The sequence below is a fragment of the Thunnus albacares genome, chromosome 20 (assembly GCF_914725855.1).
Source record: "Thunnus albacares chromosome 20, fThuAlb1.1, whole genome shotgun sequence".
Classification (NCBI taxonomy): domain Eukaryota; kingdom Metazoa; phylum Chordata; class Actinopteri; order Scombriformes; family Scombridae; genus Thunnus; species Thunnus albacares.
The window spans coordinates 17,860,396-17,885,575 of record NC_058125.1 but is presented as its reverse complement, the minus strand read 5'-3'; the positions used below and the strand labels follow the sequence as shown (position 1 = coordinate 17,885,575).

Below are 25,180 nucleotides of genomic sequence, written 5' to 3'. Positions count from 1 at the left end.
AACTATCAAGCTAGACCATGAGTGCTCTCCTCAAACTTAAAGCACATATAGATTGTAGACGCTACAGTGATTTTCCCCCTTTAACACAGTACAGGAGAGCAGCTGACATATTTGATCTCTTCCATTGAGATCATTTGCAAGTGATTCATGCGCCCATCCCGCTCTCTCTCTCTCTTTTACGTTATCGACAGGAAAGGTGACACAACATTGTGCCTCCAAAATAAAAATATAAAAAAGTAAACAAAAAAACTTTCCAGTTTAGTTTTCTGAGTTCATTAAGTTTTCATCTGCAGTGGGATTTGCGTCTGCATACCAATCACACAGCATTTCAATTTCAAACATACAGATGAAAGCCGCAGAGAAAGGGGTGTTATTTTATTGTCTAAAGTTGCCATTTTAAAACAGAAATAACCCCATCGGGGACTGAAAAATACTAATTTAAGACATTCTTTTACACAGAAACATTTAATATTTTAATCATTATGCAGCCTGCAGGAAGAAAACACATCTAGGTAGAAGTTTGTTGCTGGGTGTTGATTTGCTCAAAGCATTCCAGTACATTTCACTCTCGGACTGGCTGACAAGGGAACCTTTCAGGGACCACCTGGGGATGAGTTTGCAACCTACGTGAGTCCCAGGAGCGTTATGCACTTACTACAGCTGATTAGACCACCTTATAAACCGTCTGGCTAACTCATTTGCTCATCACAGTGACCATTATCTGTTATAAAGCATTTCCAAAGTAGAACTCAGCTTGATACTGATGTAGATGCACTGATGTAATTTCAATTGGCAATTAAGCCTTCTCCATCACTGGTTTTGCCGTTTGAAAGGACTCGTGCGCTTTTCAAAAGACTACTAGAGATGTTGAAAGCACCGGAGCGTGGAGCTCTTTTGAGACCTGAGCAGCGGGATAGTCCGTATCTACATCACAGCAACAGTCCTCCTGCTGATCAGCAGGCCATTCACAGGCATCAGGGAGTCTTGCCTGTCCACAATTACACCAACTGATCGATAGTAATGACCAGAGGACCACGCACTGCGCACTGCCCTTCAATAGTTACTCACTAAACTGGCCGAACCACCAATCAGACAATTTTATGGTGCTAAAGTATGAAAGTACTGGATCATTAAGTAGAAACCAGAGACATTTACACTGTTATGTTCAATACTAGGCATTATTCAATAGGACAAACTCCCCATCACACCTTGTCCAAATTCCATCTCATCATTTGTTTTCTTTACATTCATGCTGAACTGAACATCTGCTGGAGGCACAGAGCAGCCGTGCAAGTGGATAATTGTTGTCCACTTCCTTTATGTTTGTCGACTGCTCCGAGGCATATGTTGTCCCTGCCGGCCACATTAAATCACTGTTGCTGTTTTATTTGGTTAGGATTAACTTTGCATTTAATTTACCACCACAGGACAGTATAAGAGTGGTTGTTTCTAAATCGAGACCTAACCTAACATGACCCCCGGAGGACCGCTGCCTCTAGCGAAATGCTTGGTCCTGGACCATCAAAGCGTCAGGTTGTTATAGGCTAGTTTGACCGCAGAGACTGGAGAGTTAGGTTCTCATTAACCATCTCTACATTTATGAAGGGTATGAAATGCTGAATCCCTGCCTCTCATATCTGACACTGGCACAAAATGCCCAAAATATCTGTTGAAGACGAGGAATGAAAAAGAAACAAAAACTGCTAAATACACTTAAGGAAAAAACATCAAAATATCAAAACATAGAGGAAAGTAGGGACTGAGAATTGAAAGAGTGGGTAGATGGGAGCACCAATGTTCTGATACAGACAAGTACAGGTGATTTTAGCAGTTTGGATGCTTAACTCTGGTAAATAACAAGAGGGATTTCCACACTCCTCGACAATGACCTTTACTGTGGGCTCACACAAGGCTGCCTGAGGGAGGCAGGTGGTGTGTGTGATTGCGTATATTACTGCGCCATGAGTGAAGGTGCATGCACTGTGTGTGTGCGTGCGTGCAAGTGTGTGTGTGCTCTCACCGTGATGAGTGAAGAGATCACTGTGGACGATGTCAATCAGACAGTCTAGCTTCTGTTTCACCAGGCGACCCGGAGGAACCTTTAGGATGAACTCGGTGAACAGCTTGCTGCGGAGGCAGAAGGGGGGACAATAAAAGATAAAAGGTCAAACTGATCAGGCGTCTTGAGTTGGTTGACTGCTTCCAAACCACAAGCAATCATCCAAAACGCAATTAAAGGTCCAGCACACCTGCCCAGGTACTTTTCAGATATTCTGGTTGGGGTTGGAAAATATGACATACATATAGTGTAAGACAGCAAAGACCCAGAGGAACTGACATGAGGCGAACTCTGTAAATGTGCAGAATAGATTTCACTCTCTCTGGTTGTATCAGACAATAACAGACAATGTTGCAAATCAAAGAACAGGGCTGCTTCATAGCAATTGTGGATTTACAGGATTTTTGCATGTATGAGACAAAGTACCTCAATTTGTATATAATTCACTTGTTTATCCACCATCAAACATTTCCATCTATTGTATAAAAAGGTTTCTTAAATGTGCATTTACTGATTTTTTGGCCACTTGGGGTTAGTGGAAACAAGTTGTAAACGCGGCATATCATCACCGTTTAAGTTGATATGTTGACCTTGTTAGCAAACAGTTGCTTTTTCATGCACTCCAGCGGCAATGGAGCAACGTTATCATGTATTTGGTGTCGTGTTTCTGGCCACCTGGTTGAATGCAAAGTCCAATATTCACTCTCTTTTAGCTCTGTTTTTTAGTCTCTACCAACTCCTGAGGGAAATATCTGGGCCTTGTAGCTGCTAAATGCTCCACTATGTTCACCAGCTAGTTGCTAAGTGTGTCTGTTCGCCATTTGGAGCTGAGCAGGCAGTTTACAGTCAGTTTTTAGAGTTTTTTCTCTGATAATAGCCCGCTGCGGCCGAAAACAATGCTATGAGAGCCAAAGTTGCAGTCAGACAGCTAAACAATGAGCTGAAACTCAATATAAAGCTCCGTAAAGCTGAGAGCTGCAGTCAGATGATAATTCTCTGTAGTTTGATCGAGCGACGCCTCTGACAACATACAGTACATTGTTATCATGAAAAATATTGATTATAGCTACTTTGACTAAATATTTTAAGAATGTACTACACCACCATATATATACACAGTATAAAACATAGTCAAATATTTTACCTACATTGTCCATCCCTAATTCTAGCAGCCTAAACCTCTTTTCTTTTTTTTTTAAAAGATGGAGCTGCGCCAAGGACACTAAACTCCATATACTTAAAAATAAGTCTAACAGTCTAACAGGTTCAACAAAACTGACAGCAGAGTCAGAGAAATGTCAGTCAAGCACAGTCTGTACACCCACACAGTGCTGAGAAGAGCCTCGTCAGCCCAAATAAGTGAAAACACCTGTGTGGGTGTGTGCGGTTTCAACTCCAATGGCTTCAGCAGACTTTAATCTTGCTTCTCCGTTCCACAAAGCTGTCGTCTTGAAGGATGACTTCTATACAGTCTTGTATGCCGATGCACACTATTCAACAAAAAAAAATGTTTCAACTAGTGTTTCATTTATCAGCACAACCAACATGTGGCTCAGCAAGATCAAACTATGAACATTCAACAGTTCTGGGCCTTAAAGCTAAAACCGCATTCATGCACAAACATAAAGCTGACAGTTTTCTCCTCAATGAAGAGGACGGATGCTCATTATGTTGGCAAGTTGAGGCTCAAGGAGGAGAAAAAAGGTTCTGGCAGAGGATGAAACACCCCCACCCCCGAGGCTTCAATTTAGTCGCCTCCAGCTCGGCCGCTCAGCCAGGTTTGTGCTAACAACGGGAACAGCTGATGCCACCTTTGCTCAAACAGGGGAAAAAAAGAGCCTGGCTGGTTGTTTATGGTTAAATGAATGGTTCATAAAAGGCTTAAAGTTGAAATCAAGAGCTTTCCATGTGCATTTTTTTTTTTTTTTTTTTTCAAACTCCAAAATAGATGGCAGAGCTTCTAGTGTCTTCTTGTTATGTATGTTATCTATCTTCATCATTACTGGAACAACCAGGTAACTTCAACGCAATTATATTGAAACTGTCAACCAGGACGGATGTGACCCAACAATTAAATCAAAATTTCTCAATAGCCAAACTGTCTCTACAACCCCACAAACATTTCAGTTTTTTTGTATTTCACTATATTCCACCATACAGATGGATAACATATGGTTCCTTTGGCTGCACAGCACGCAGAGGGTGGAGGTAGGTCAAGAGTCAATCCAAAAATGTAAATACGGTTTCTGCTTAAAATTTTTCTCATGCCTCATCCTGAACGACTCAATTAAGAATGAACACTTTGAACATTTTGAATCTGTGTCACGCTCTGAGAAGGACATACTCTAATAATGGTGAATTAAATTGAGACAGTATAAGGAGAAAAAAAAAAGAAAATCAGTCCAGGTAGCTGTGAAAGCTGAACAGAGAGATGGTGGATGGTAGACAGAACGGATGAACTGACAGACTGTCTTTCACCTCAGACCGAAACTGCCTCCACCCCCCCACCCCTTCACTGTGGCTGTGATAGTGGTGGAGTGGAGTCCAGAGGCAGAGGATTTCCAATCCTGTGTGGCCCAGAAACTGCTGTGGAAATGGCAGCTGCCCAGGTGCTGGATGTGGGGCGAATGGAAGAGGCTCCTTGCTGAGTGCTTGCAAATGAACAGGCAAAGAACATTTCGAGGTCTGGAAAATACCTACATGTAGTAGCGCTACTTGTGCCAGTCTTTGTGCTGCCATAAAAACAAGATAAATAAAACGGAGTGTTTCTGATGCAACGATACAGGGTTGCCTCTAAGAAATTTGATTTAGTGGAAGTAGACAGATCCTGTCAGTATCTCGTCTCATCTTTTTTTATTAATGGTAAAAACAACGGCGTCATTCATTAAATAGTGATGGCCTTTGCTTTGTTAAAATTGCCCTTCTGCTCATTTTCGCCAAGAGGTTTTATTTCTTAGCAGCTGTGGAAAGTATTGCAAAATAATAAATAAAAATACACACCCTGTTTTGATCCAGCATGTAAAGCTTTTAATTAATGATGAAATTATTTTAATATAACCTAACAGACCCACTTTTTTATAGACTTCGCATTTCATCATTAATAAAAGAGTAATTCAGTCTTAACAAGCACAAGCATTAGCCTGCTGATTTCATCTCCCATTATGTCCTCCCTATTGATTTAACTGTCTGTGTGCTCATATTTTATCATGAGACAATATCAATATCACGAGACAATCAGGGCAAAATAAGTGTAACGCCTGCATGACTATATTTGTATGAACTATTTACAAATGATAAAACCGTTAGACCAGAATATGAAAAAAAAAGTGTGCCTTTAAAAGACTGATTTGCAGCTGAGAAGTATTTCACTGAATATATTCTGCACATATTTGTAAGTATAATGCTCTATAAATGAGGCCATTCTTTGTTTTTGTGCTGTGTCCTTTTAGCATAAGAGATTAAAGACTTTCAAATGGGACAGAAAAATCAAGGGCACACCCAAGAGGCATTTGTCACAAATGCAATGTCCTCTCAGGTCTCAAAAATAGTTTTGGAACACTGCCCCCCCTCCCCCCAAAAAAACATGAAACTGAAGTTTTGGTTAAAGGTTATGGAGGTCATTTGGGAATTATAGTTAACTCACTTTTTTGTAATATAGAGAATCTTCAAAATAAACTAAATGTAATTCAGATAATGATGGATCAATAAGGTTTTCTGTTTATTACAGTAACATGATCATGTGATACGTGTCAAAAAGAAATGTATTATTAGTAATTTATTATTAGGACGAGCAATAAGTAAGCTACGATAGATGACAATCACAGCAGACAACATTTACTGAAATGAACACTTGAGTGGAGCAGCTAGTGAGTTTCCAAGGCAACCTGAGCATGTTTAGCCGATACCCATCAAAGTGCAGCTAGTGAATGGTGAGTTGTTGGATAAAAACAGCCAAAGGTAGAGAGCCAGAAATAAATAAATGGTGCTTCTCCATCTTTACAGCAGTACAATATCCCATCAGCTTGTTAGGGATCCATCTGAAATGACACTTGAATTCAAGCAGACGGCTCAAAAAAAACTCAAGCAACTGAGATTTCTCCTTTCATTCCTCAGCGAAAAGAACTTGTAGACTAATTTCAACATTTTCTATACATTTGCTTTAATGAGCTGCTGTGGTGCTTTTCAGCAACACCCCCTCTTTTTGAGAAATTCACAGGGAGGAAAACATACAGAAATAGTTCAGAAAGATCTGTACGACCTGCTACAATGACAACTCCTCTAACATCGAATGATTTTCTCTCAGACTATAATCGTCTACTCTAGGTATCATTGTCACCAAACACCAAAGCATGGAAATATAATGTATCACATAAAATTACCTTAGTTCCTTCGGATCAAAGACCAGCTTGACATCATTGACGATGGTGGGGATGTACTTCAGCGCGGCACCCTTCACCAGAAGAACAAAAGAAACATGACAAGACCAAGTTAATTAGTTTAGTCATTGATTAATATTTAGTAAGCAACTCAATCCCATATTATGTAATGAAGTGTAAAAGTACATTTACACCAACAAGTGAGTTGTGAATTGTGTGTAGTTAAGTGTAAATGTGTCTTGTTGCTTGATTCTGTGTCCTCTTGCTAAGATTTTGATATTAATAAAAACAGAGTGTCTTTTATTCTGTTGCAGTCGACGCATTTTTCCTTTTGTGGAACACAAACTAAAACAAATGAAGCATAAATAGTATGTGTAATGTAGCTACTATGTGGCTATACTTTTATTAAAAACCAATCAATATCAGATGAAGTCACACCTTCATACAAGTTCAACTCCTCCTCATACTCTACGGTATAAGCCAACACGATCAGCGGCTATTGTTCATAAATAAAGCTCGGCTCCTTTGAAGTCTCTTCCTATCTCTGTGTCTTAATATATCTTGTTCAATCTACCTGAGGGCAGCGGGTGGTGTTAAGACTTGTAATAAATAAAATGGGACTGAGTAAGATCCTCTCTGTGATGATACGCTGATAGATAAAGCCAGAGAGGATATACATTTGCAAGTCAATACTATAATAAAGTAATCAAGTGTGTGCTCCCGGGAGCTGATTACAGAGCCATCCATTAATAATGGGAATGATTAACAGAGATGACACTTTCTTCTCTAACTGACTGCTGCTAAATGCTGGCCAAGGTGGGTTTAGAGTGTTTATACAGCATCTGTGCAAATTAGCAGCAGTGCCAGTCTGTCTCATAGAGGTTGATTACCCATACAGATGTAGCACACCGGACATAACCAAGTACGACCCACTGTTTGTTACTGTACCTAGATTATTTCTAAATATATGTGACAGCTAATTACCAATGTTTTACATGGGGTTGGAAAGGGGAAATACACTTGTTATTGATTTCAGTAAATGTAACTGAAAAATTCAGTTTGAAATCTTGTGTGAGGAACATGCTTCTGAACATCTGAGCACACGCTGGCAGATGTTTAATTCAGAGCAACACTGTGTCTTTACCTTGTTTTTCAAACAAGGATATAGTCATGACCTCTAAATAAAAATCCTGCTTTAATCTTCTCATTTTATTAGATATTTTTAGAGTTTTAACATGCGGAACACCTTCACCTCACTCTACAGACGGAATAGAGTCGAGGAGACTGAAGCCTGGATTTCAAAAGATGCGGTTCGACTTTGATTCGGTTTAGCAATCCTTTGTCTTTATGATAAAAAGCCGACTCCATCTGTTTACTCCATGAAGGAGCAATTTTAACAGAATGTCTTTTTTCCCACTTTGTTCTCGACAACAACTAAACTCCCACCTGTTGTGCGAGGACGTGTTGTGTGAAGTGTCACTCTCAGTCTCGGTAGAGCTGCGTCTCACGCTGCTGTACGGCTCCCTGTGTGTGCCTCGCAGTCACCAGATGTGTATGAGTTTGTCTGTTTATCAAAGTTGTCGCCTGCATGTGTGTGTGTGTGTGTGTGGAATTGTCCAGATGTTCATCGGGATTCAGACTCGAGGTATGATGGGACTGCTCGTTAGCTTCCACCTGTCACAGTGCTTTCACGAGGGCGGATATGGAAGGGACCGGGATTCCTCGCTTTCATGCCCGTTCCTCAAGATCAGTTTTTAATTTACTGACAGTAAAGCTAATATCTCACCCAATTACACAGCAACTGACTCCTAATTGACTCCTGAGCTTCTCTTATGGTTGAGCGTGCACATGGATCTACTGTAGGTGTGCCAAGGTGCATGTACCTTGTGATTATGTTATCTATAAAGCATAGATGTGTGCACAGGAGCATGTGTGCAAACGTGTATATGAGTGTATACGTGCAAAATGACAAAAAAACATATATCTGTTTGTTTTAAGTTGATAGTGGCCGAGTTAGGGGTCAAGGTTAATGAAATCCAAACACAATAGAGAGAGCTTAAAGGCGGAAGGACCGAGGCAGTGAAATAAATACCTTAAGGAGCAGCTAAAGAGCAGAAGGCCAGAGGAGCCCCAGTTCACAGGACAGTCAAGGTCAGAGTGACACAGAGAGAGAGAGGAAAAACACAAACACATATAGAAGTACAGACAGACAAGAGAAACAAAGAAAGGCCAAACATACATAATGCAAGGATGCAAGATAAATCTGAAAGGCTAGGACTGCACAAAAAAAAATCCTGAACACGTCAACTTACTCTATTTCCGTCTCATAGTTAATCAGTTACAAATATGTCACCTTGACCTGTATTTTGATAAAAAAAAACAAAGCTTTTTCTAATTTTCTATAGTCAGCTTAAGTAAAAAAAGATATAATGTGATATAATTAGCAAGCATTAAAGGTGCTGATAGGTGGATTTTTTCAGCATGCTAAGCTAAGCTAATCGGTTGCAGCTTCATATTTATTGTACAGACATGAGAGTGATATCGTTCTTCTCGACTCTTGGCAAGGAAGTGAATAAACATATTTCACAAAATGACAAAATATTCCTTTGAGTACTAGTTAAATATGCTCTCTTTGTAATATATCTCATTTAATTTCATGTGCAGCCCTCACACAGAAGGAAAAATATTAGGAAACTCTGAACAGAGACTTGACAAAGGTGAGGAAAACAAAGACTGTAGCACATAAAGATCATCAACAAGCAGAAGGAACTTCAAGAAAAATGTCTAATAAGCTGCTAGTTTACATCTAACAAGACACATGCATCTCCAATTACAGAGCGTGTCATCCAAAGCACATCACAGCAGATTTATTTACTATTCGCACAGCAGCAGTTATTTACTATTCACACAGCAGCAGATAAATCTTGGCAAGGAGTCTGAGCGATAGTGTGCGGCGGTTGGACTTGTGCGATAGTCAGCCTACCTTCACCATGCCAGTGTTCTCTGAATTACTGTTCATCATGTCATTAAAGGATGTGAAAAGGTTCCTCAAGGACTCCATGAAGTCGGCCTCTCCTTTGTTCTCATAGAGCCTGGGAGGAGATGAAGTAGAGAATTACATTGGCAGATGATCACAAGGCTGTTGTTTGTTTCATCCCTGTGTAAACAGCCCCGCCCGCATTGGATATGACAAGAGTTTGATGCTTCCCTGTTAAATCATTAAAAGCAGCCAGTAGAATAGCCCGCGTGTGTTATCAATGGAAATATTCTTGGATCCGAACCACAGACATCGCTCTCGCTGCCAGCCAGATTAGCATTTAAAACAACATGACAAGACCCTGAAGCATCTGCCTGCTGTCATGTGGGAACAAAAAAATCAGAAAAATTAATGATCTATGTTAATGACTCTCCTAGAATACTACACGACGAATAGAAAACAAATGTCATGTAAGGGTTCAGTGACTTTACTTTCAATTCTGTCTGGGATGTAGTATCGCTAATGTCTCTTCTGCTTGTTTGGTTCTGTGGAGCAAATGCTGCCCAGCGAGCGCCTAAAAGCCGATGATGACTGAACAATCGCAGAAAACACTTCCCTGAATATCCATGTGCATGGGAACATAAAGCAGGGTTTCCTCCATAATCACAAAAAAATGCAAATGCATTTCATCCCACTTGCAGAGCCCCAGAAATCTCCACAAACTGGGTATTAACTGTAAATGAGCCACGTTGTGCTTGCTGCAAAGTAATTAAGTGTGTCAACCGTTTAAAAAAAAAAAAAAAAAAAAAAAATCAGGATTTGCGAGAGAAATTAAAATAATTTGAAGCCTGAAGCAGGGGAGGCAGGTCAGAGAGCGGTGAAGTGTTCAGATTGCTCCCACCGCATCAGATTTCACTGGCTTTCTTCCACAGCGGCGGGTTTTTGTGGTGCCACAATCTCTCACGGGGCTACGGGTATTACATGGTCCAGGATAGTCACTGTTGAGGGCTTACAGAAAACATGGGATTAGAGGTATCCATCTCAGAGCTCCCAGAACAACAATTACTTAAAGCTGTTTCTCACCTGCAGCACCGAGGAGCAGAGTGAGCTTCAGACAGCCGTACCAGTCTCAAGTCAGAGGGGGGTGGGGGGGTAGATTGTGTGATTAGAGTGTCTCCTCTATCATTTCATAGAAATGTTCCGCTGACCCATAATGAAAAGCTGGACACCTGCTGATGTAGCCTTGGCACCTTCCTAGTCGGAGCTGCACGAAAAGGAAGGCTCACACGAACCAAACTTTTGAGTTTAGAGGAATTTCAGGCTCTGAATTTGATTCAGCGACAATGGCCTGACGCTGGCAGCCGACCAAAGAAAGTGCTTCGACGCAGACAACGGGCCCGCTTTAAGGTCGGAGGCTGTTATTGGTTATCCTTGAAAGAAACAACTTGGCACACGCTGTGAACATGGACGGCACTGGAAGAGAGAGTGATGTGTGACGTCGCCGTGGTCTAATGTGTGTGAGGTAAAGGACGGAGCGTCCTCTAGACATCGGACAGAAAAGCAATCAAACTCTGCACACTCAATTAGACCAGGATCATACATCAGCCCCTCAGCCGCCAACAGCTTCATTCCATGGCTTTACAACATTATCACCTATTTAACATCCCTGCAGCCTATTATAAATACATGTATGTCTATAAAAATTACCTCACTCAAAGACCGTTCACATTTACCTAATTCAACTTTATTCTACAGCAGCAGCAGCAGCAGCAAACTGTGGAGAACACAATCAATGCTGCATACGATATTGATTTTTAGAATTACATAACACTAAAACCAGAGTATTATTTAAGGAGTAAAAAAATTAAATCAGTTTTTAAGTTAAGTTAAATTAGTATGAAGGTAACGTGCTTATAGATATTTATAATACAATCAAAATATTGTGTCTGTATCTAAAAAGTACAGATGGTTTAAGTATGTCTGCATACTTGTATATGTGCGAGTACATACATGTGTGTGTCCAATCTTGTATTTAACTCTTTAAAGACTGTTTGCTTACACTTGGGGAGACATTTTTGAATGACTAAAAAAAAATATTTGTCTCGTCACTTTTCAGCTGAGCACTTTTTACACTGTGTAAAAATATTATGTGCGAATTAGTAACTGCACCCGAGCTAAAAATCTTTCTCGTCATAATGCACAATGGTGCAAAACCTACAACACAGTTGAATGCGGCCACAAGTACAGAAGACCATATCTGACCACACCAAGTGATGCTGGATGTTGTCAGAAGTCTTGTAACTAAGTACATTTACTCAAGTACTGTACTTAAGTACAATTTTGAGGCGTACTTGAGTAACTTCATTTCATGCTAATTTATACTTCTACTCCACTACGTTCCAGAGGAAAATATTGTAATTTTTACGTTTCACTGCATTTATTTCACAGCTATAGTTACTGGTTACTTTTAAGATCAATATTTTACATGTAAAATAAATGATGTGTTTCATATTTCTATATTTGTAGCTGATTTAGATCACTTTGTAGAGATCAGTTTGCATTTTTTTTTATATCAAAGGGTCTTTTTCTGTTGATTAGTGTCAAAAAAACACATGAAATCCTGTATCCTTAATTGTTTTAAGGAAAAAAATGACAAATTCCAAGGGTATATACTTTTTACAGGCACTCTATATCTGTATACAGTATATATAAATCAATATAACACTGAAAGAAGCCATTTTGCATGCCGAGTACTTTTAATAATTTAAGTAAATTTTGCAACTTTATATGTTCACTGAAGTAATCTTTTTAATACTTGTAATGGAGTATTGTTATGCTGTGGTATTGCAACTTTTTTTTTTAAGCACACGACTGCAACTACTTCCACCACTGCAGAAGACTGAGACACCATCTTCAAAGTGCTCTCTAAACTTTGCCCTCTGGATATACTGTATATTTATCCATGTTGTCAACCATGCACAGGCCTCTGTCACGGCATCGTAATATGTGTGTATTATGTGTGCATCAGGACGTACTGATTGAAGAGGACCCTGGAGCGGACGATGAACTTGAAGATGTACTCTAGAGCCTTCATGGCCTTCAGCAGTTGTTCTGTCAGCTTCTCGGCATTGTCCACATAGTTCTTCAGGACTTTGGTCAGCTTCCTATAAACACGACCACGACAAACATGAGTCAGACACATCTACTCGTCACAAAACGGGATGTAATTTGTTATGTAAAGTGCTTGGTCTATATGTATAGAAGGTAATTAACTCACGTGTATGCCAGTGTGGCGCTGAAATGCTTCCGAATGTAGGTCTCCAGAACAGGGTTAAAGTGCTGGAACTTTCGGTCGGCAATAAGCCCAATTATGAACACCTGTCAGAGAACAAAGACATATTCATTAAAATGTAAACCGCATGGCTCATAATGGAGAGCAGGGAAAAGTGGCTGTCTTACTCAATATGCTGAAACAGATTGGGAAATTAAACAAGATTGCATTTGAGCAGAAAACCATTTTCTCTCAATTCTCTAGCCTGCAGATAAATCTAGGACACCCGGCAACACGATTTCTACCTCCTTTCTCTGACAGAGAAAACTCTTCTTTTGAATTGTACCCCATGATGTTAGATGATGGCATGCGAGATAGCGTTCTAATAGGATACTGGGTCAACTCATTGGCTACAAACACCTGATTAATACATGACAAAGTTATGTAATCACGATTCCGGCAAGCTAATTTATTTTTGACTTTTGCAGGATCTTCTTTGTGCTCTGTCTAGCAGGAAAATTAGAACTTTAACGTTAGACGAAGAATATTAATGACAATGATACTCTGCCGGTGCAAATTCATGCAGCTCAATGCAGCAGTAGTGATTTTACATGAGATGCAGCATGTCTGAACTTCCCTCTGTAAAGCCCAGCTCTTATTTACCAACAACAAGGGGACAGTTTGTGAGCCGCAATATATAGTGCAGTGTCTAAGTATCTGGACAGTGACAAATATTCTATTGTATTAGCTCTGTTCTCCAGCACAGGTTGTAAAATAAGATGAGAAGTTTAGACTTTGCTGTTTGAGGGAGTTGACACCAATACTGTTAATTTAAATTGTAGAAATCCTAACTATTCATGACCAAAAATAAATGAATTACAGCTGAAAGTCAACACTTTACCCCTATAGTTGTTGTTTTATTATGAATCCAGTCTGCTGGAGTATAAAACCAGCACAACTAAAATATTAATTGCACATACTTATGCACTGCGATGTTCCTCTAAGGTGTGACCCTGACACATACTGAGCATTTTTGTGGGTGTTAAGGTGTGTGCTCTGCATACTTCTAGGAAACACACATTCTGTTACAAAACATGTTTGTGCAAAGTGAATTAGTCCTTTATAACAGTGCAAATGGATTCTGTTTGAAACTTGTGTGGTCAAAAATTGCTCTTCAAGGCACAAACCAAATCCTGCTCTAAGAAATATTTATGAAAGGATTCTTATGATACTTTGATGGTTTACAGTTGTCCCAAGGAATGAAAACAAATGTATTGTTTATCCTTTTAGTTCAGAGCTACAGCTAAGGACAGAAGACAGTAGTTGCACACTTGTGGTGCAAACAAAAAAAAGCAAACAGATTTTTGTTGTCAAATCAAAAAGGGCCGACACAGCAGAGCAGAGACACCCATCAACAAAGGCTTTTAGCACATGAAAGATCTGACAACATATTATACTTGCGACTGAGCTGTGAATATACGTCTAAGTGTTCATTCCCACTGAGGAAGAAGCTCTACTGTGAGGAATTCTGCTCTGCTGTTACCGTCTTGCGTCTTTGCTTACCAAGGCATCGAACACCAAAGTATCAAAAGTGTCACTGTCGGAGTTCTCCATCATGATGTTGAAGAGAGCATCCAGAGTATCTTGCAGGAACTGGAACGACAGATGCAAAGCACGTTATGGCAGGCCAACAATAAAAATATGGCATTCAAAAGAAAAATAACATAAAAACCAAAAAAAATAAAGAACCAAAACAAAGACTCTCAGTCTCACTGGAAAACTTTTTTCACTGCTCTTTTGAATCAAATTGTAGATCACTTCCTTCTTTTGGAAAGGACGTTTCACATCCAGCTGCTGACATTAAAGTGATAAATGACCTCAGGCCGAACGCATTTATCTGTCACTTCTAGAAGAGCAAGACATAAAAATCCCAATCACAGAGTGAGACGTAATAAGACACACAAAAGTGCATGAAAACAGTCGAACTATGGATCTTAGTGACTTTACACTATTTTTGGCAGAGTTGAAAGAAAACATTTCCAGCAGGAACAGCTGAAAATAGAAACTATTTGGTGTCCAAATACATCACCATTAGAGCTGTTCATACCATTATCATAATAGTGATATGAATATATATCCAATGGTGCTGCTGTATCAAGATACAGCAATACTATGTTAAAATAACATAAAATAATAAAAACTGATGTTCAATGAGATAAATAGTGTTGAAGAAATTCTTCACACATTTGGACAATTTAGCAATTTACATATTTTTTTTCAACAATAACATGGCACTGTATGTCCAAATATTATATTTGCAACCATTTTGAATAGTTTAATAGACTCTATATATTGTAACTAAATGGAGAACTGCTCTGACAGCGCTATTTGCTACCCATTACGCACCCCATACAGCTGCTAACATAAGCCAATATAGTTCTATGAAGACAGTAATAATTTCCCTGTCAGCACTACCTCAAGAAACACTAAGTACATACCCCCTCCTTCTCTGGGGAAACATGCTCAATTTACTCAGCCAATTCTGAGGCAATGTGAAAACAGATGTAAAAGTGTCAGAAACAGAGCTATCGCTCTATACTGTGCTTGGTCTGTCATCTCAGGATGGATGAGATCCATCACGTTCTCAACAAGAAACAAACATCGTGCGCCCTACGAAACAATTCAATCTCATGAAGGTCAGACTGCATGACAGAGAGTCACGCGGTCCTGTTCAATCAGAAACAGCATCACATTAGGGAGATATAAAAAAAATAAGATTTATCCATGATTTAATCTTTGAATCTTGTATATATACTGTATACACCCATAATAACTTATACCCTATTGATAAATTAGCTTGCAAATTCCAAAATGAAAATGTCATCTAATTGCACACCGTGAGCCTCTGAGCACATGGAGAGACTGAGTGCTAATGTGGTGGTAATAATAATAACACCCATGTGGTTTAATAAACTGGTCCCGCTGTGGTTGATCCATCTATCTGTCCTGATCAAAACTGTCTGGGTGAAGGACTTCCTCAGATACGCTGTGATGTGCCAGGCCCCCCCCAACCAGTCCATGCAAAACTTTCTTCAGAGCGGTTTATTCATCTGCCCCACACTGAGCTGCCTGTGCTTCTGACAGCAGGTCATCTCCTCTTTCTCTGTACACTGTGTGGTGCTATGTGCCTTCCTTCCTCACTGTAGACTTTCACAAAAACAAAAAAAAAACAAAACAACAAACTGTTCCCACTGAGAGGCAGTGAAATCTGTTGCAAAATCACTACCAAGATGCTGTAGCTTTCAGGAACATTAAGGCTTGTTTGTGACTGGATTGTTTATGTAACCAACTGTTGAGCTCTTTTGTTTTGTTTTTGTGTTAATGTGTATCCAAGCAAGGAATGAAGTACATTTTTTCAAGGATACAACATTTAAAAGAAATACAAGTTAAGATAAAGAGTTTGTGCTCCGGCTTTTGAACACACTCAGCATCAGAAAGAAGACGACAGGAGGCCCGTGTAGCCACAGCACAGCGCGGGGTGACTTTCACGCTCTCACCTTGACAACCTCGCCGCCTTCCACCTTCATCAGCTGCCGGAGGTTTTGTTGCAGCAGGCTGGTGTTTGAGCGCCACTTCAGCAGGCCAAGTAAGTCCACTGGAAAGAAAAAAAAAAAAAAGTTATTACCACAGAGAAAACGCTGTAAAGTTCATCCTGCCGGTCGTAATACATGCTGTGTAAGGAGAGATGGAGAGACAGCGAGAGATGACAATTAAGGTTTAACATTTGCAGTTAATGTCTTGGGGTCAGAAATTTGTTTAAGATGCCGCCCCCCTCCCCCTCCCCCTCGGATTATGGAAAATACATTTAGTTTTAAGAGGTTGAATCATAATGTGATTAAGCTCAAGGATGCACTTTGCTCAGACCACCTTTGGCGGAAGATCAAACTTGGAACTTTAAAAAAAGCATCGTATATACCAGCCCAGTGTACGACAGTCAGATTATTTCTAGACATTTGGTTTTCAAGAGGTGCGAGCCAGGAAGTGACAAGAGTGTTAAGAGGTGATTTTAGACATTGACATCACTTTGGGAAATACTACACAGCCTGTGTCTGTGTTACAAACTGGGGGGTGTCTAAGAAAAGATGTTATTGAGTTGCATTATGGAGAATGTAGAATCCAGATGCTTTGGAGCTTGGCCCTTACTAGGTGCTTACAGTCAGGATATCTCTGCCTCTGCTGCATTCATTTTGACCATTTGAAAAGACTCCCAACTTTATGAAAGTCTAATACTAAACCTCTGGAGTACACTGTTAACTCAGTAGGTTTATGTACTGTACATTTGATCCGTAAACATTAGTCAAGTCTTATCTGCTGATTATTTTCTTGATTATTTGGTCTATAAAACATGAGAAAATATTGAAAAAAATTCTCAGAGCTCAAGGTGACATCTTCAAATGTTCTATTTTGTCCTCCTAACAGTCCAAAACACAATTTATTATGATATAAAACAGAGAAAAGCAGCAAATCATCATGTTGGAGAAGCTGAAACTAGGGGCTATTTGGTATTTTGCTTTAAAAAAAAAAAAAAAGACAATTTATTCCTTATCAAAATAGTTGCGAGGATTGAGGAGCTCTGACTGACTCACCTGCATCCCTCTGGGAGCTCAAGCCTTTCTGGTACCTTCTCTCTCTTGCCTATTCTCTCTCAGTGATGGATGCCTATCATCTGCAAACCTGACATCCTATCAGGGTTTGGTCACAAGATCCTGTCTAAACTAAAAAGGGATCGCCCCTCCCCACGGAGATATAGATTTAAAAAAATTGACAGTTTAGCACCTCAGAGAGACAAATGGAATGAAATGAGGATAAATCATCAGGCAGTTTGGTCCCACAGGGGCCACTGATGTTAGAGGCCACATTGTAGGAGTAACAAGGAAATCAGTGTCTTCTATAAATTACATCTGCTCAAGGATGGATGTCTTTGCAAGCGGACAAATTTAAAAAGATGCTACAAAACAGATGGAAAGTGGCGGAATAATTAATTCTGGGAGAACAAGTTACATTGCCACTGCACAAGTGAAATGCAAAAGACTTCACATTAACATTAAAATTTTTTGTTTGTACTACATCATGTCTAAAAACAGAATTCTTTTCATTTTTACAAGCAAACATAACCACTAAGTAGTCTCCATAGCTTCTTCTTAATAGTAACAGCCTTGTATGTAGTTATGAAGTTAAAAGTGCAGTTTATTCTCCACACAGTGATGAATGAGCAGCTCCGCATGCAGTATGAAGCTCAATTCCCACCTTTAAAACATTTTTTTTTCTCTAAATAAAATATTTTTTCTCCTTCCAGTCGAGATAGGAACAGAATGTTAATACATCTTTCACCAGGCCAGGTCCTCTCTCCCAGCACTGCTGTCATTAGATCCCTGCTTCTCCTCCAGCCTCCGTTTAGTGAAGCACACTGCAAAACACCCTGGGAAAAGCCAGCAGCCACTTCACACGAGCTCCCAGCGCTGGGAGACCGCCTGCATAAATCTAGCTTAATTAAAAAGAGTGTTTCATCTCAGATGTGGGGATCAGGGATGAGGTGTCATGTGTATGAAGCAAGCAGTCTGTTGCGAGGGGCATTCAGTGCCTTTTTTTTTCTCCTTACTCCCCCCCCTTTGCCTGAGTAAGTCTACAGGACAATCCTTTTGTGACCTAATAGTTAGGCAGCAGTGAGTATGAATCACAGTGATGATGTATTCAATATACAATAATAAACACGGTAAAAGCATTGCTGATCTTTAAGAAAATGGAACCGGCCAATGTGACGTTTTAGCTTGATAAATGACTTCAAGTGATTTATTGATTCTCAGGATCGCTTTTTTGTCGATTTTGAGGATGAGGAGGTGTTCAAAACTGACTGAGTGAGTGAATGAGTGAGCGAGTTGTTTGGGTGGGAGTTCGAAAGAGCTTCTAGGTTTTAATAAAGGCGGCAGACTCGGGCTGAGACGGAGATATATTGGCTCTGCGTTGTTTTATTAAAAGAACTCAAACCTTTTTCCAGAGCTTTAGCGTGGGATGACATATCCTTGGGGGACACACATGCTTGCACACATGCACAATCACACACACACACACACAAACCTCTCTGTTTAATCAAACCCAGTGCGCGGTGACGAGGCAGTCTGATTCCCAAGCGTCTATTGGTGCTTTGCAAATTACCACCACAAAGTGCCAGGTAAATATCAGAAGAGGAGCCGCTCTACACCCCAGCGCACACACGCCGCCGCTGCTCATCACTCTCGTACGAGGGGAAAAAGGGGAAGTACGGGAAAGCAAGGTGGACAAATAGGGAGAGAGGATGTTGCTTATTGACTGCTTTTTTGTATATTATATACTGTACATTTACTAAAGTCTGAGTTACTAACATTACTTCCCTTTCTAGTTTCTAATCAGTGTGGGCTGGTTCTGCTTCTGTAACTGAGACCGCTCATCAGCTGACATCACCACCCACTAACAAGAGTAGGAAGGAACACATGACTGTATTTAAATGACAACTTATACCGCAGACTAAACTTAATAACCCTCAAAGGGAACATTACTGTAACAAAACACGACGCCCCCTTCTATCACACAATATATGCAGCTGCACTTTGACAACAAAAATCTTCTCTCATCCCAGAGCTCTAACAAAAGGCCTGTTCAGAGGTCCGCTGTGACCTCATTACTGAAGCTTCATGAAAGTTTGTTGTGCATGTTACTGAAGCCAGATCCAGCAGAGAAACAACTTTTTTCCTCTCCCATGCAGGTCTTTGTAAGACAGCAAAGATTTACCACGAGACGACATTAGGCTCTGAATTAGTATGGTGGCTGGTAGAGAGAAGATTACTACTGAAGATCAATGCAGACAGAGAGCTGCTGCTCTTCTTCAAAGCCACTGATGGTGAAAATTTCCAAAATGTCAGCGTACAAAAGATCAACAGCCATGTGTTGTTGTTTTTTTTGTTTTTTTTTTTTAAATCACACAAAAAGTTGCTGAGGTGGTTCCATAAGTGCAAGAGGCATAAAACTATCAACTCCGAGCAAGAGAAACACAAGCGGCCAGATAATCATACAGGTTTTAAACGCAACTCCGGGTCAGCCAAAATTATTTGGCAGAGAAATGAAGGTGAACAGTAAAAATCAGTCCCGCTGCTAGTTTGACCTACAGTTCCTGCTGTACTTGTGCGCTCACAGTTTCATATGCGATGGTGTATTATTACTGACATTTAAGATGTGCTCACTTTTACCAGTAAAGGGAAGTAGTTTAGGTACTCCTGTTAAACTGTGGACTTCTTAAAAACCTGTGTGATTGTCTGAGTGTTTGCATTTCTTGCCTTGTCGAAGCAATAAGTTTGGTGAGCAGTGTTATTATAATTGATAGAAAGTATGGATAAAACTATAAAAATGATATCCATGTTGTAATAAAGTGTAATTATCGTTTAATAAAATGAAAAATTTGGGAAAAATTTCGGTTTATATAACAGTCCACAAGCTGCTGGTATTATTTTACTTAAGATCACATTCTTTTGGAAGGAGGACTTTAAGTTTTAAGCTATATTTAGCACCTGAAGGAGGTAAAAACCTTCCTTTTACAGGTTGACATCATAGTCTGTGGTCTACACAGGGAGAATTCAACACATACATCAATTTGCTTCAACAGGTGACTCCAAGTATTGTTTTTCACTCTGCCCTTGACTATTTAAAATGATCTTTGTGTTACCATGAATAAAATCATAAGAGCATGATGTACTCCTTATTCACGCAGCATGTTCCTTTGGGCGAGAAAAACAATTAATTTCAATACCAGTCAAAGTTAGCCTGCAGTGGAGCTGTCCCTTCTTCATTCTCACTCTCTTTCAGTCTGTGGCCGAAAAAACAGAGGAATGATGAAGCTTTGATTTAATTTCTCATTAAAATAGTGACTCAGTCCTGCATACGTTAAAAAAAACAAAAAACAAAGACGCAATATACATCAAGCGCAGAAGAGAGCTTACTTAGCGAACATTTATGATGGCCCTGTTTAGACTGTAAAACTAGGAGCTAGGAGCGTTTGCTTTTCCAACCTGCTTTTCTCACAATCCACACTAAGACAAGCACAATGTTATTCACACGATCGGGAAATACAAACACATCCAAGAGGGTTTACAGTAATATCTGTAGGGATCTACGAACATGTACAGAGGCTTCGGGGGAATACAAAAGGCCAAAATCCTTAATCCGTAAGCCACAGCACAGAGACTGGGATTTCCTTAGCTTAATAAGTGTAGCTCTTCTCAGCACCTTGGGAAATAAATAAAATAAAAAAAAATAAAAAAACCCTGTGCCAGACTGACAGCAGTAAACAGAGCAGAGCTGTAGTCCATTCAGCGGAGATGGACTGAAATCACAGACTGAGACTGACTGACAGATGGAAGTCAAGGAAGAGAAAGCAGGTTAGAGGGAGCAGAGATTGAAGGAAAACCCTCGAGCAAGGGCAAGTGTCCAACATGAGGACACATGTAAAGACGGAAGGATGTGGAAGGAGTCCTAATATATGGTTACTGTGCATGGATAATCTGTCTTTCAAATTCAGAGCAGGTTTCAAAATCAAATTCCTACTTAGCTAAAATATATTGAAAAATGTATTTATGAGAGCTTGAGAGTGAGAGCTTTTCTTACAAGTAGATGTGATTGGTGACAGTAGACAGTGCATCAGAGGGGGGCAAGTTGTAGGATATATGGTTACCGTTCTGTGTAAGCTTAGTGGAGCAGACCAGGGTGGAGATCTGAAAGGAGTCCTTGCTGATGGTACAGTTGCCCAGGTTCTGAGTGCTTTTCCCAGTGGTGGAGTAGCCCTTCTCTTCTAGCTCCAGCTTGGTGGCAGGTAGGTTCAGGTACAGAGACGAGTCCTCCAGCTTCTTTGCTTCTGCCTGTTTTTTTCCAGGGAAAAGACTCAGTCAATTTATCAGCAGATTTACAATTTACAGCTGAAGCGTTTCAGGGAACTCATTCATTTCTGCGGTATAATTGAAATCCATATCAATGTTTTTTTGTTGTAATGAAGTTTCATGTTCTATTACTTGGTTTCTTTTTTTTTTTTTTCTTCTTGGTGTTTTCTCACCACCACTGTAAGTCACGCTACTGACAAAACTCATTGCCGAACTGCATACTTGACTGACAACAGTAATGCAAAAAGTAAGAGGAAAAAAAAAAAAAATCAAATTGAGGGAATTTTTCACACATTAACTTTAATTAACATAAATGGCCGCCATAATGCAAAGGTATCATTATACAAGGGATTTTAATTGGAAAGTAATTTCATTTCACTGTGGGGGTTGATGCATACCAACTACACGAGTCTCCACAGAAAGCAATGAGACTATTATTATGGCAGCTACTAATAAGACCAATTTTTCACCTACGACTCATCTCTGCTGTGGTCGTGTCATGAGGAGCGTGGGCCGGCCCTGCAGGTAGCCAGCCGGTAACAAACAAAACCCGGGCGCTCGCAGACTGATTTCCAACTGTGTTATATATTAAATGTTTACCTTGTAGACGATGAGATCATGCTCGCCGTCCCTCAGGGTCGTCCCATCGTACCTCATCAGCTTCACAAAAGACAAGGCAAATATCTTCTCGGATTTGTCTTTTGCTGTGGGTGGAGATAAAAGAAGCGTGTGAGGAAAATAGAGAACAGTCAGGCGGGAGGAGATGTTGATCGTTTTTTGTTGTTTACATTTGAGACTGACTGCGTCTTTACAAATGCTATGCTTTCCTATCTCGCAGCACAGATGTGTACTTTTCTGTACATATTTGCAAACTAACAGACTAAATCATATGTACATTACAGTATATACGTACTGTATACATCTTCAGGAAGTCTAACCCAACATTTTAGAGTGTTAAGAGACAGGCTCCGGTGTGGTAAACCACGCTGCATGGCTGACTTCACAGCCAAGTCATTAACAAGCTAACAGACTAATAAAACGGGTCACCCCAGATTGAAGTCTCAGCTGCTCAGTTGACATTTGTTGGTGAAGAAGAATGTGCTATTCCCCTTTGATGTCTTTATTAATGCTGCGCCTATATCTATGCATGAGTTGTTTATTTCTTTTCTTAAATGAGGCGGGCAAATAGCTGTCAGTATAACATGTGCTAAACTGATATATGCAGCATCTAAATATATATATAGCATATTAAAATTGACTTGATTATAATATATGACGTCATTTGACTTTCAAAAAATCCTGTTTGCCGGTTTTAAAAGTAAGCAATAATGGATCCAAGATTTGGATTAAGATATCTTGTGTGTCCATTTCCTGTTAGCATATGAATAAACACTTGCACTTGATCTCGGGGCTGCAGCTGTAAACAGTTTGTATAATTCTGCCGAGGTGCAGGAGACATGCCCGTCGGTTGTACGTATGTACGCACACATGTGTGTGACTGTGTTTTGGGAGGGAGGGTGTTGAAGGAAGACGCTCCATAAACAAGCTAGAGAGTTATGACTTTGTCCTGTAACCAAGCGTTTGGATAGGGCCACATATATCATCATTGTGGATCAACAAGCTCAAATTTATGTGCGGGGAGACGTGATTCATCAAAGTATCTCGTACATTCTATCTGCATAAATCCCCTCATTGGTTTGCTGCCTGCAGCCTCGCCGGTGAATAATTGCTGGGCTGGCTTGAGAGGAACCACTGGAGGGAAAACACTGTACGCATGCCACCCAGCTGACAAAAATGTACTAATAACTTCACTTCTAAAAAGAGAGCAGAAAGCTCAGAACTCTGCTTTTGGGGGAAAAAAGTTCACTCTCAGGACAGATCTACTTTTTTCGAGCCCATCAAAATCGTGTGTGTGTGTGTGTGTGTGTGTGGAAGTTTTGCAGACTTCCACCTCTAAGGTGGGCTGTCACTCCAGATTTATGTTGAGTGTACTGTGCCACATTTTAAAGCCTCTACCCCACTCACCAGGTAGTGGCATAATGACAGATGAAATAGAAGTGCAAAGATGGCGGGGATCTCTTACAGCCAAGGCGGCATCTGTGATAGCAGCCATCAGTCTGATGAGGCCTGACAATGTTAGAGTGCTAGTTTGATGCACTGTGTTGGAGCCGGCCTGATTCTGAACCAGGGGGCTGAGCTATGGAGCACGTGAACTCCAGTAGTGGCCTTGATAAGCAGCTCTGTCACTGTGTGTTTCTACTAAAAGTTCAGCACTAGCTAGGAGCGGTGGAGGAAGCTGGAAGGACACAGGCGGATGACGACAGAGGCAGAAAACCCAAAAGGACTCAGTAACTCTGAATATGTAGAGAGGTTTTTCTCTATTTTCCTGGAAAAGTGCTTTGCCAGTAGAATGTAGACAGTACATTTTAAGCTACTGTGATATCAGCATTCTCCCTTACAAGCGTTGATATCATGGAGTAAGTGATTACAGCACTGGTAATGAATGTGTTGACAGGGACACAAGAATCCTAAGTATGGTCAGGGTTTGGAGTATCCAAGTTATGCATTTGCACATCATATTCTTCAAAAATATGCATTAACAAATGACCGTTTTTCAGAAACTTGAATATATTAGCTGGAGTATTCTGATAGAAACCTGCATATGAACATGTTCTCATTATTATAAACAAATAAATAAATAAATATTATGATAAAATTATCTACTGTGCACACTGAGATGACAGTTAAAACACTTACACAAACTGATAAAGAGAAAAAACATTATATCAGTAGGTGCTCTTGTTCTCTATTACTGGTGACCAAATGGGAGACACCAAACCCAAGCACAGTGGTAAATGTAACAGCTTTTACAGTGTTTGCAGGCAGCCAGAAATAAAGTGGGTTCATCCTCAGCTGCTGAGATAACACTGCAGAAATGACAGAAAGTAGCAGGATGCTGAGGAGACATGCTTGCACAGTGGCAGACAATCAGAAACTCTATGATGAGATAGCGTGCATGTAAACACAATCACCGACAAGGAAATACAAGGCATACACCATGCATAAATCCATATAATCCAGCCATTACACCTTTTCATCATATTTCTCTATTGTCAATTGTCAGTAACAACTTAAAGTTTGGCAGCATCAGCGTGCCTCTGCAGTCTCGGAGTCACTTGAGGTGAGCCGGTTTCTAAAGCAACCATTACAGCGCGATAACAGCAAGTCACAGAGTTTCAAAGGCATGCCTCGTAACAGCATTAGTCCCCGCAGAAGCAAGGTGCCAAGCATGACAAGAATGCTCTCCAAGTGGATTATAAACCAGCGCTGAGCTCTGAGACCTGGCCATTTCCTCCAAGCCACCTGCATGCAGGTGAGAAGCAAATTGAGCTGGGGGATTTTGGAACTAGAGGATGACGACAGCAGAAGATTACATTACTACAGAAAAAAAGTATACTTTCCCACGCTGATACCTCCCAATTCTGCTTTGCCTTCCGTGCCACATGAACTGATTGTTCAGTATATATATATACACCT

General features: G+C 40.2%; 1 protein-coding gene across 4 annotated transcripts in view; it reads right to left on the bottom strand.

Annotated features, from left to right (window-relative positions):
• The window catches only part of dock1 (dedicator of cytokinesis 1), a 184,852-nt gene that overhangs the window by 118,109 nt on the left and 41,563 nt on the right, over positions 1 to 25,180 (bottom strand). For 2 of the 4 annotated variants that reach the window (XM_044337095.1, XM_044337097.1), the window contains exons 17-26: positions 22,244 to 22,347; positions 21,442 to 21,625; positions 16,241 to 16,338; positions 14,247 to 14,336; positions 12,690 to 12,790; positions 12,448 to 12,576; positions 9,419 to 9,527; positions 8,528 to 8,539; positions 6,439 to 6,509; positions 2,021 to 2,127 (exon numbers count right to left, since the gene is read on the bottom strand). In XM_044337095.1, the coding sequence (XP_044193030.1) occupies positions 2,021 to 2,127; positions 6,439 to 6,509; positions 8,528 to 8,539; positions 9,419 to 9,527; positions 12,448 to 12,576; positions 12,690 to 12,790; positions 14,247 to 14,336; positions 16,241 to 16,338; positions 21,442 to 21,625; positions 22,244 to 22,347 (1,005 nt within the window). The remainder of the gene's footprint in view (positions 1 to 2,020; positions 2,128 to 6,438; positions 6,510 to 8,527; positions 8,540 to 9,418; positions 9,528 to 12,447; positions 12,577 to 12,689; positions 12,791 to 14,246; positions 14,337 to 16,240; positions 16,339 to 21,441; positions 21,626 to 22,243; positions 22,348 to 25,180) is intronic. The other 2 variants (XM_044337096.1, XM_044337098.1) reach the window with 1 other exon arrangement.